A 12,059-nucleotide genomic window follows, 5' to 3' on the forward strand; every position below is an offset into this window, starting at 1 on the left:
TGAACTTCAGTCAGATCCACAGTAGGGCTGTCAGAATGCTATCAAACAAAGCAATTTATCAGATCCACAGTAGGGCTGTCAGAATGCTATTGAACAAAGCAATTTAAAGACTATCTTTCCTGACCCTTTGACCAGCTTCCGACTTCTTAAAATAATGCACTCATAAACATTTAGAAAAACTGACTCCAGAATTTCAATGATACTCATGAGGTTGCACTGAAGATGGAAGGGGGGGGGGGGGGGGACAAAAGACTTTCATCCTGCCATTACTTTACTGATACTGTACTACACTGAGTCAATGAAGTAATGGAGCAGATATGAGAACCAGTATCAAAAGAAAGCCTTAAGCAATAAAGCAATTAAGTAATCAAGCTGCCATCAAGAAGCAAGTACTGCGTGATAATTAATTGTCCTAGGTACTCTATATGATTTCTCAATTGGCTAATGATTAATAACCAGTACCATATATGATTTCCTAATTGATTATCAATTAATAACCAGAGAGTTGTGTAAATCATCTTGTTTTGCAATATGGATTTTCTTTTTTGATGAACAGTTCATAATCATGAAGAGCTCAAATCCCTTGCATCATCTAAAAACATGCACAAAATTACCTCTCTTCATTAACACTTCCCATTTCATTAATACAATTCTCATGTCTTATCATAAACCTATATTTTTAAATGACTGGTTTACACTAAAAGTTCTCATAAATTATGAATCCTACTTACTGAAACAAGATGGTTGAGGTCACCATATGATGGAGATGTAAGCTTGAGTGTTCTGAAGCAGATGTCATAAAGTGCTTCATTGTCAATGCAGAAGGTCTCATCAGTGTTTTCTACTAACTGATGCACGGACAGGGTTGCATTGTAAGGCTCCACAACTGTATCTGACACCTGAAGATGCATTCAGTTAATGTTCTCCTTAATAAATCTCTAAAATGATCAAGTAATATTGAAATGTTTACAGAGCCATAACATGATTATCCTAAGAATGAGTCCTATCTCTGTATAATATTTTTATTTATCTATTCATTTATTTTGCTTTGTCGCTGTCTCCCGCGTTAGCGAGTTAGCACAAGGAAACAGACGAAAGAATGGCCCGACCCGCCCACATACACATGTATATACATACATGTCCACACACGCACAATATACATACCTATACATCTCAATGTACACATATATATACACACACAGACATATACATATATACACATGTACATAATTCATACTGTCTGCCTTTATTTGTTCCCATCGCCACCCCGCCACACATGGAATAACAACCCCCTCCCCCCTAATGTGACCGAGGTAGCACTAGGAAAAACACCAAAGGCCCCATTCGTTCACACTCAGTCTCTAGCTGCCACGTAATAATGCACCGAAAACCACAGCTCCCCTTCCACATCCAGGCCCCACACACTTTGCATGGTTTACCCCAGATGCTTCACATGCCCTGGTTCAATCCATTGACAGCACGTCGACCCCGGTATACCACATCGTTCCAACTCACTCCACTCCTTGCACGCCTCTCACCCTCCTGCATGTTCAGGCCCCGATCACTCAAAATCTCTTTCACTCCATCCTTCCACCTCCAATTTGGTCTCCCACCTCTCCTCGTTCCCTCCACCTCTGACACACATATCCTCTTGGTCAATCCTTCCCCACTCACTCTCTCCATGCGACCAAACCACCTCAAAACACCCTCTTCTGCTCTCTCAACCACACTCCTTTTATTTCCACACATCTCTCCCACCTCCACATTACTTACTTGATCAAACCACCTCACACCACATATTGTCCTCAAACATCTCATTTCCAGCACATCCACCCTCCTGCGCACAACTCTATCCATAGCCCATGCCTCGCAACCATACAACATTGTTGGAACCACTATTCCTTCAAACATACCCATTTTTGCTTTCCGAGATAATGTTCTCGACTTCCACACATTCTTCAAGGCTCCCAGAATTTTTGCCCCCTCCCCCACCCTATGATTCACTTCTGCTTCCATGGTTCCATCCGCTGCCAGAGCCACTCCCAGATATCTAAAACACTTCACTTCCTCCAGTTTTTCTCTATTCAAACTTACCTCCCAATTGACTGGACCCTCAACCCTACTGTACCTAATAACCTTGCTCTTATTCACATTTACTCTTAACTTTCTTCTTTCACACACTTTACCAAACTCAGTCACCAGCTTCTGCAGTTTCTTACATGAATCAGCCAACAGCGCTGTATCATCAGCGAACAACAACTGACTCACTTCCCAAGCTCTCTCATCCACAACAGACTGCATACTTGCCCCTCTTTCCAAAACTCTTGCATTCATCTCCCTAACAACCCCATCCATAAACAAATTAAACAACCATGGAGACATCACACACCCCTGCCGCAAACCTACATTCACTGAGAACTAATCACTTTCCTCTCTTCCTACACGTACACATGCCTTACGTCCTCGATAAAAACTTTTCACTGCTTTTAACAACTTGCCTCCCACACCATATATTCTTAATACCTTCCACAGAGCATCTCTATCAACTCTATCATATGCCTTCTCCAGATCCATAAATGATACATACAAATCCATTTGTTTTTCTAAGTATTTCTCGCATACATTCTTCAAAGCAAACACCTGATCCACACATCCTCTACCACTTCTGAAACCACACTGCTCTTCCCCAATCTGATGCTCTGTACATGCCTTCACCCTCTCAATCAATACCCTCCCATATAATTTCCCAGGAATACTCAACAAACTTATACCCCTGTAATTTGAGCACTCACTCTTATCCCCTTTGCCTTTGTACAATGGCACTATGGAAGCATTCCGCCAATCCTCAGGCACCTCACCATGAGTCATACATACATTAAATAACCTTACCAACCAGTCTATAATACAGTCACCCCCTTTTTTAATAAATTCCACTGCAATGCCATCCAAACCTGCTGCTTTGCCGGCTTTCATCTTCCGTAAAGCTTTTACTACCTCTTCTCTATTTACCAAATCATTTTCCCTAACCCTCTCACTTTGCACACCACCTCGACCAAAACACCCCACATCTGCCACTCTATCATCAAACACATTCAACAAACCTTCAAAATACTCACTCCATCTCCTTCTCACATCACCACTACTTGTTATCACCTCCCCATTAGCCCCCTTCACTGAAGTTCCCATTTGCTCCCTTGTCTTACGCACTTTATTTACCTCCTTCCAAAACATCTTTTTATTCTCCCTGAAATTTAATGATACTCTCTCACCCCAACTCTCATTTGCCCTCTTTTTCACCTCTTGCACCTTTCTCTTGACCTCCTGTCTCTTTCTTTTATACATCTCCCACTCATTTGCATTTTTTCCCTGCAAAAATCGTTCAAATATCTCTCTCTTCTCTTTCACTAATAATCTTACTTCTTCATCCCACCACTCACTACCTTTTCTAATCAACCCACCTCCCACGCTTCTCATGCCACAAGCATCTTTTGCGCAAGCCATCACTGCTTCCCTAAATACATCCCATTCCTCCCCCACTCCCCTTACCTCCTTTGTTCTCACCTTTTTCCATTCTGTACTCAGTCTCTCCTGGTACTTCCTCACACAAGTCTCCTTCCCAAGCTCACTTACTCTCACCACTCTCTTCACCCCAACATTCTCTCTTCTTTTCTGAAAACCCCCACAAATCTTCACCTTTGCTTCCACAAGATAATGATCAGACATCCCTCCAGTTGCACCTCTCAGCACATTAACATCCAAAAGTCTCTCTTTCGTGCGTCTATCAATTAACACGTAATCCAATAACGCTCTCTGACCATCTCTCCTACTTACATACGTATACTTATGTATATCTTGCTTTTTAAACCAGGTATTCCAAATCACCAGTCCTTTTTCAGCACATAAATCTACAAGCTCTTCACCATTTCCATTTACAACACTGAACGCTCCATGTATACCAATTATTCCCTCAGCTGCCACATTACTCACCTTTGCATTCAAATCACCCATCTCTATAATCCGGTCTTGTGCATCAAAACCACTAACACACTCATTCCTCTGCTCCCAAAACACTTGCCTCTCATGATCTTTCTTCTCATGCCCAGGTGCATATGCACCAATAATCACCCATCTCTCTCCGTCAACTTTCAGTTTTACCCATATCAATCTAGAATTTACTTTCTTACACTCTATCACATACTCCCACAACTCCTGACTCAGGAGTAGTGCTACTCCTTCCTTTGCTCTTGTCCTCTCACTAACCCCTGACTTTACTCCCAAGACATTCCCAAACCACTCTTCCCCTTTACCCTTTAGCTTCGTTTCACTCAGAGCCAAAACATCCAGGTTCCTTTCCTCAAACATACTACCTATCTCTCCTTTTTTCTCATCTTGGTTACATCCACACACATTTAGACACCCCAATCTGAGCCTTCGTGGAGGATGAGCACTCCTCGCGTGACTCCTTATTCTGTTTCCCCTTTTAGAAAGTTAAAATACAAGGAGGGAAGGGTTTCTGGCCCCCCGCTCCCGTCCCCTTTAGTCGCCTTCTACGACACGTGAGGAATGCGTGGGAAGTATTCTTAATCCCCTATCCCCAGGGATAATATATATTCATTTATTTATTTTTTGTCGCTGTCTCCCGCGTTAGCGAGGTAGCGCAAGGAAACAGACGAAAGAAAGGCCCAACCCACCCACATACACATGTATATACATACACATCCACACACGCAAATATACATTCCTATACATCTCAACGTATACATATATATATATATATATATATATATATATATATATATATATATATATATATATATATATATATATATATATACACACACAGACATATACATATATACACATGTACATAATTCATACTTTCTGCCTTTATTCATTCCCATCGCCACCCCACCACACATGAAGTAAAAATGCCCTCCCCCCTCATGTGCGTAAGGTAGCACTAGGAAAAGACAACAAAGGCCACATTCGTTCACACTCAGTCTCTAGCTGTCATGCATAATGCACTGAAACCACAGCTCCCTTTCCACATCCAGGCCCCACAGAACTTTCCATGGTTTACCCCAGACGCTTCACATGCCCTGGTTCAATCTATTGACAGCACGTCGACCCCGGTATACCACATCGTTCCAATTCACTGTATTCCTTGCATGCCTCTCACCCTCCTGCATGTTCAGACCCCGATCACTCAAAATCCTTTTTCACTCCATCTTTCCACCTCCAGTTTGGTCTCCCACTTCTCCTCGTTCCCTCCACCTCTTACACACATATCCTCTTTGTCAATCTTTCTTCACTCATTCTTTCCATGTGACCAAACCATTTCAAGATACCATCTTTTGCTCTCTCAACCACACCCTTTTTATTTCCACACATTTCTCTTACCCTATTATTACTTACTCGATCAACCCACCTCACACCACATATTGTCCTCAAACATCTCATTTCCAGCACATCAACCCTCCTGCTCGCAACTCTATCCATAGCCCATGCCTCGCAACCATATAACATTGTTGGAACCACTATTCCTTCAAACATACCCATTTTTGCTTTCCAAGATAATGTCCTCGACTTCCACACATTCTTCAATGCTCCCAGAACTTTCTCCCCTTCCCCCACCCTATGATTCACCTCCGCTTCCATGGTTCCATTCGCTGCCAAATCCACTCCCAGATATCTAAAACATTTCATTTCCACCAGTTTTTCTCCATTCAAACTGACTTCCCAATTGACTTGTCCCTCAACCCTACATTTACTCTCAACTTTCTTCTTTCACACACTTTACCAAACTCAGTCACCAGCTTCTGCAGTTTCTCACACGAATCAGCCACCAGAGCTGTATTATCAGTGAACAACAAATGACTCACTTCCCAAGCTCTCTCATCCACAACAGACTTCATACTTGCCCCTCTTTCCAAAACTCTTGCATTCACCTCCTTAACAACCCCATCCATAAACAAATTAAACAGCCATGGAGACATCACACACCCCTGCCACAAACTAACATTTACATAGAACCAATCACTTTTCTCTCTTCCTACACGTACACATGCCTTACATCCTTGATAAAAACTTTTCACTGCTTCTAACAACTTGCCTCCCACACCATATATTCTTAATGCCTTCCACAGAGCATCTCTATCAACTCTATCATATGCTTTCTCTAGATCCATAAATGCAACATACAAATCCATTTGCTTTTCTAAGTATTTCTCACATACATTTTTCAAAGCAAACACCTGATCCACACATCCTCTACCACTTCTGAAACCACACTGATCTTCCCCAATCTGATGCTCTATACATGCCTTCACCCTCTCAATCAATACCCTCTCTTGTAATTTCCCAGAAGTACTCAACAAAGCTCTGTAATTTGAGCACTCACCTTTATCCCCTTTGCCTTTGTACAATGGCACTATGCATGCATTCCGCCAATCCTCAGGCACCTCACCATGAGTCATACGTACATTAAATAACCTTACCAACCAGTGAAACAGTACAGTCACCCACACTTTTGATAAATTCCACTGCAATACCATCCAAACCCCCTGCCTTACTGGCTTTCATCTTCCGCAAAGCTTTTACTACCTCTTCTCTGTTTACCAAATCATTCTCACTAACCCTCTCACTTTGCACACCACCTCGACCAAAACACCCTATATCTGCCACTCTATCATCAAACACATTCGACAAACCTTCAAAATACTCACTCTATCTCCTTCTCACATCACCACTACTTGTTATCACCTCCCCATTAGCCCCTTTCACTGAAGTTCCCATTTGTTCCCTTGTCTTACGCACTTTATTTACCTCCTTCCAAAACATCTTTTTATTCTCCCTAAAATTTTATGATACTCTCTCACCCCACTTCTCATTTGTCCTCTTTTTCATCTCTTGCACCTTTCTTTTGACCTCCTGCCTCTTTCTTTTATACATCTCCCAGTCATTTGCATTATTTCCCTGCAAAAATCGTCCAAATGCCTCTCTCTTCTTTTTCACTAATAATCTTACTTCTTCATCCCACCACTCACTACCCTTTCTAATCTGCCCACCTCCTACGCTTCTCATGCCACAAGCATCTTTTGCGCAAGCCATCACTGCTTCCCTAAATACATCCCATTCCTCCCCCACTCCACTTACCTCCTTTGTTCTCACTTTTTTCCATTCTGTACTCAGTCTCTCCTGGTACTTCCTCACACAAGTCTCCTTCCCAAGCTCCCTTACTCTCACCACTCTCTTCACCCCAACATTCTCTCTTCTTTTCTGGAAACCTCTACAAATCTTCACCTTTGCCTCCACAAGATAATGATCAGACATCCCTCCAGTTTCACCTCTCAGCACATTAACATCCAAAAGACTCTCTTTCGCGTGCCTATCAATTAACACGTAATCCAATAATGCTCTCTGGCCATCTCTCATACTTACATACATATACTTATGTGTAACTCTCTTTTTAAACCAGGTATTCCCAATCACCAGTCCTTTTTCAGCACATAAATCTACAAGCTCTTTACCATCACCATTTACAACACTGAACACCCAATGTACACCAATTATTCCCTCAACTGCCACATTACTCACCTTGCATTCAAATCACCCATCACTATAATCCGGTCTCGTGCATCAAAACTACTAACACACTCACTCAGCTGCTCCCAAAACACTTGCCTCTCATGATCTTTCTTCTCATGCCCAGGTGCGTATGCACCAATAATCACCCATCTATCTCCATCCACTTTCAGTTTTACCCATATCAATCTAGAGTTTACTCTCTAACACTCTATCACATACTCCCACCACTCCTGTTTCAGGAGTAGTGCCACTCCTTTCCTTGCTCTTGTGCTCTCACTAACCCCTGACTTTACTCCCAAGACATTCCCAAACCACTCTTCCCCTTTACCCTTGAGCTTCGTTTCACTCAGAGCCAAAACATCCAGGTTCCTTTCCTCAAACTTACTACCTATCTCTCCCTTTTTCTCATCTTCATTACATCCACACACATTTAGATACCCCAATCTGAGCCTTTGAGGAGGATGCGCACTCCCCGCGTGACTCCTTCTGTTTCCCCTTTTAGAAGGTTAAAATACAAGGAGTGGAGGGTTTCCAGTCCCCCAGCTCCCGTCCCCTTTAGTCGCCTTCTACGACATATGAGGAATGCGTGGGAAGTATTCTTTCTCCCCTATCCCCAGGGATATGTCACTGTAACATGTCACTATAAAAAAGAGGAAATTTCTTTGATTGTGGCCTATGTAGAATACACATCTCAAGAAAAATGTTGCATTATAATACCACAGCAATGATATGAATGCAAATAAACCTTGTGCCATAGCCATAATCCCAAATTTCAACTCACAGCTTCCAAAACGGTTTTCGTACATCTAAGTCCAATGATCTATGCAGATTCAATTACTTTATGTAAAAGGTATTATATGAAAAAAGCAACATAGTTTACCAATAAAACCAAAACTTACTGGAAAAAACTCCAAAACTTACTTTTGGACTAGGAATAACTGAAAAGGTGTTCATAATCCTGTCTGGATACTCCTCACGGATTTTTGAAATGAGTAGTGTGCCCATTCCTGAGCCAGTGCCACCACCCAAAGAATGTGTCAACTGGAAGCCCTGCAGGCAGTCACAATTTTCAGCCTCCTTCCTCATGACATCCATGACTGAGTCCACCAATTCAGCTCCTTCTGTGTAGTGCCCTTTAGCCCAGTTATTGCCTAGCATGAAAGATATGGCACAAATTTAGGTTGGGGGTAACAGACAAATCTACTACAAACTTCTTGGCATTATAAGAATCTAAAATCATCTCTTGTCTTGAGCACAAGTCTGTTATACTGTATAAGGATACCCCTTAATGTGTTTGCTATAGACCACCTACACAAAATTTACCATGAAGACATTAAGTAGAAATCTAAGTACAAAATCTGCCCTCAATGCATTTTGTAGATAACTAAGTAAATTTTCCTTTCTTAATCACTTATTCCCATCAACATTTTCACCTCATCACTCTTACAAAACACCATTTTCAAGCTAATCCAATAGAATATATGTTCTTTTGTGTACTTTTTCATGTAATACACTGATACAAAGTGTCTTTCTGGGCCCTCTCTTAGAAAACTTATCTATTCTTAATAATTGTCATGAAAATTCCCCTAAGGAAAATGATCCTTCAATTTGATAATAAGCTTTACTGTATTTCCGCACATTTTCAACTTTCTCCTACATCTTCATATTTTCACGATATGGAATTTGTTATTCAAGCAGTCTCTTCAAATCTGATGTATCACTATTTATAGTATCTGCAAAAAAAACTCGTCTGCATACCCATGCATTTTCAAAGGCAATGTCACATGTATTTTAGTACTTTGTCATCCCTTGATTACCATTTGAAGATGCCTAGGCATAGAATTGGCAAGGTTTCTAAAGTATTTTTGGGCCATGATTTAAGTCCATAAGGGTCCTAATCTCCAGAATAAAGCGAGGCACTAAAGAGGTGTTGCAAGAAGCAGCCACCTGATTATGCACTCTGAGCAACCAATCAGCCTAGAAATCTCACCTGCACACACATTTTCTTGCTTCCAGGAAGGAATACGTTGGAAGGAGCAGAAAATGAGTTTTGCTGACAATTGATATATTACTGTCTCAGGTAGAAGATAAAATGAAAGGTAAAAGAATTTAGAGGAAGTGGGAAAGACAAAAGATGAAGAACTCCACAAATTCTCAATAAAAGAAGGAAAAAGGTGTCATAATGGTTAGTCCTTGTGTGGCTGGTCTCTACACAGGTAATAAGGATCATTATTATTTATTTATTTATTCATTTGTTATACTTAGTTGCTGTGTCCTGTGTTAGCAAGATAGGGCAAGGAAACAGACGAAAGAATGGCCAAACCCACCTACATACACATGTATACACATAAATGCCCACACATGCATATATATATAACTACATTTCAACACACATATTCATATACATACACAGACATATACATATATACACATGTAGATATTACTCCTTGCTGCCTTCATCCATTCCCATCACCACCTCAACAAACGTGAAACAGCACCCTCCTCCCCCACATGCACGCAAGGTAGCCCTAGGGAAAAGACAGCAAAGGCCACATTCGTTCACACTCAGTCTCTAGCTGTCATGTATAATGCACCAAAACCAAAGCTCCCTTTCCATATCCAGGCTCCACAAAACTTTCCATGGTTTACCCCAGATGCTTCACATACCCTGGTTCAATCCATTGACAGCACGTCAACCCCGGTATACCACATCATTCCAATTCACTCTATTCCTTGCACGCCTTTCACCCTCCGGTATGTTCAGGCCTTGATCACTAAAAATCCCTTTCACTCCATCCTTCCACCTCCAATTTGGTCTCCCACTTCTCCTCGTTCCCTCCACCTCTGACACATATATCCTCTTTGTCAATCTTTCCTCACTCACTCTCTCCATGTGACCAAACCATTTCAATTCACCCTATTCTGCTCTCTCAACCACACTCCTTTTATTACCACACATCTCTCTTACCCTTTCATTACTTACTCGATTAAACCACCTCACACCACATATTGTCCTCAAACATTTCATTTCCAACACATCTACCCTCCTCCGCAAACCCTATCTGTAGCCCATGCCTTGCAACCATATAACATTTTTGGAACCACTATTCCTTCAAACATATCCATTTTGCTCTCTGAGATAATACTCTCGCCTTCCACACATTTTTCAAAGCTCCCAGAACCTTAGCCCCCTTTCCCACCCTGTGACTCACTTCAGCTTCCATGCTTCCATCCACTGCTAAATCCACTCCCAGATATCTGAAACACTTCACTTCCTCCAGTTTTTCATCATTCAAACTTACCTCCCAGTCAACTTGTCCCTCAACCATACTGTACCTAATAATCTCGCTCTTATTCACATTTACTCTCAGCATTCTTCTTTCACACACTTTACCAAACTCAGTCACCAGCTTCTGCAGTTTCTTACCCGAATCAGCCACCAGCGTTGTATCATCAGTGAGCAACAACTGACTCACTCCCCAAGCCCTCTCACTCACAACAGACTGCATACTTGTCCCTCTCTCGAAAACTCTTGCATTCACCTCCCTAACCACCCCATCCGTAAACAAACAACCATGGAGACATCACGCACCCCTGCCACAAACCGTCATTCACTGGGAACCAATCACTTTCCTCTCTTTCTACTTGTACACATTATTAATACTTGATGTTAACTCAGACCATGACCAGAGCAGATGCTTTGGGAGAAAGGTGGGAACTGTGATATCAAAAAGGTTCATATCCCAAGGGGTAGGATAGTGCATACGCTGTCTCCTGTGGTGAGTTCATTAGCCTCTGCAGTGCCCCTTTTGAATGGATGTCTCCCACTTGTGAAAAAAGTATGGAAGGCTTCTTTACATGGATTAAAATGTGTTTGCTCGAGCTTCCACATCCCATTGAGAAGATTGATTTCAAAAATTCTATCTCTAATACTTAGAAGTCCAAGCTCTTTCCTCATGTTTAGAATCCTTGTTGTTTTAGGCAGCCAAGAATGATTCTCATAGCTTCATTATGTATTTTCTCAAGCAATCTGCAGGAACACATAAAACCGAGCAGATGGTAAATGGTAAGAGTGTTCACTCGAGGGCATTCAAAGGGATCAATTTCTAATTTCTGGCATTTCCTGTGGTCTGACAATGGCCAGGTCCACAAAGAGGTAAAACCTGTACTTAAGCATGGCCATGAACACTTCAAAGACTCTGATAGCAAGCAGTATAAACTGCATAAATTGAAGTTTTTCAGAAGGAGTTATAACTTTTCTTATACTTAGGATCAAAGTACAGAAGATCATCGCTACATATGCTCGCTAGACCATAGTTAATATCAATCATGGAGTTGGAAAAGAGAAAGAAACAAAACCTTGTCACCATAGCTCCTAACAATAAGCTGAATGAAGAGGCTTTTGAGAGTTTTTAAACTAAAGGGATCTTAGAGGAAGAAAAGTTGTTGACAGTGATTGAGAAACAGGATCA

The 12,059-nt window shown here is 41.5% G+C and overlaps 1 protein-coding gene across 1 annotated transcript in view; it reads right to left on the minus strand.

Moving 5' to 3' along the window:
* LOC139759137 (tubulin beta-4B chain-like) overlaps nt 1–12,059 on the minus strand; it is a 176,182-nt gene that overhangs the window by 42,776 nt on the left and 121,347 nt on the right. The window contains exons 4-5 of the mRNA XM_071681134.1: nt 8,509–8,738; nt 732–899 (exon numbers count right to left, since the gene is read on the minus strand). Coding sequence (XP_071537235.1) covers nt 732–899; nt 8,509–8,738 — 398 coding nt within the window. The remainder of the gene's footprint in view (nt 1–731; nt 900–8,508; nt 8,739–12,059) is intronic.

This window comes from Panulirus ornatus, chromosome 2 (assembly GCF_036320965.1).
Source record: "Panulirus ornatus isolate Po-2019 chromosome 2, ASM3632096v1, whole genome shotgun sequence".
NCBI classification, from domain to species: Eukaryota; Metazoa; Arthropoda; class Malacostraca; order Decapoda; family Palinuridae; genus Panulirus; species Panulirus ornatus.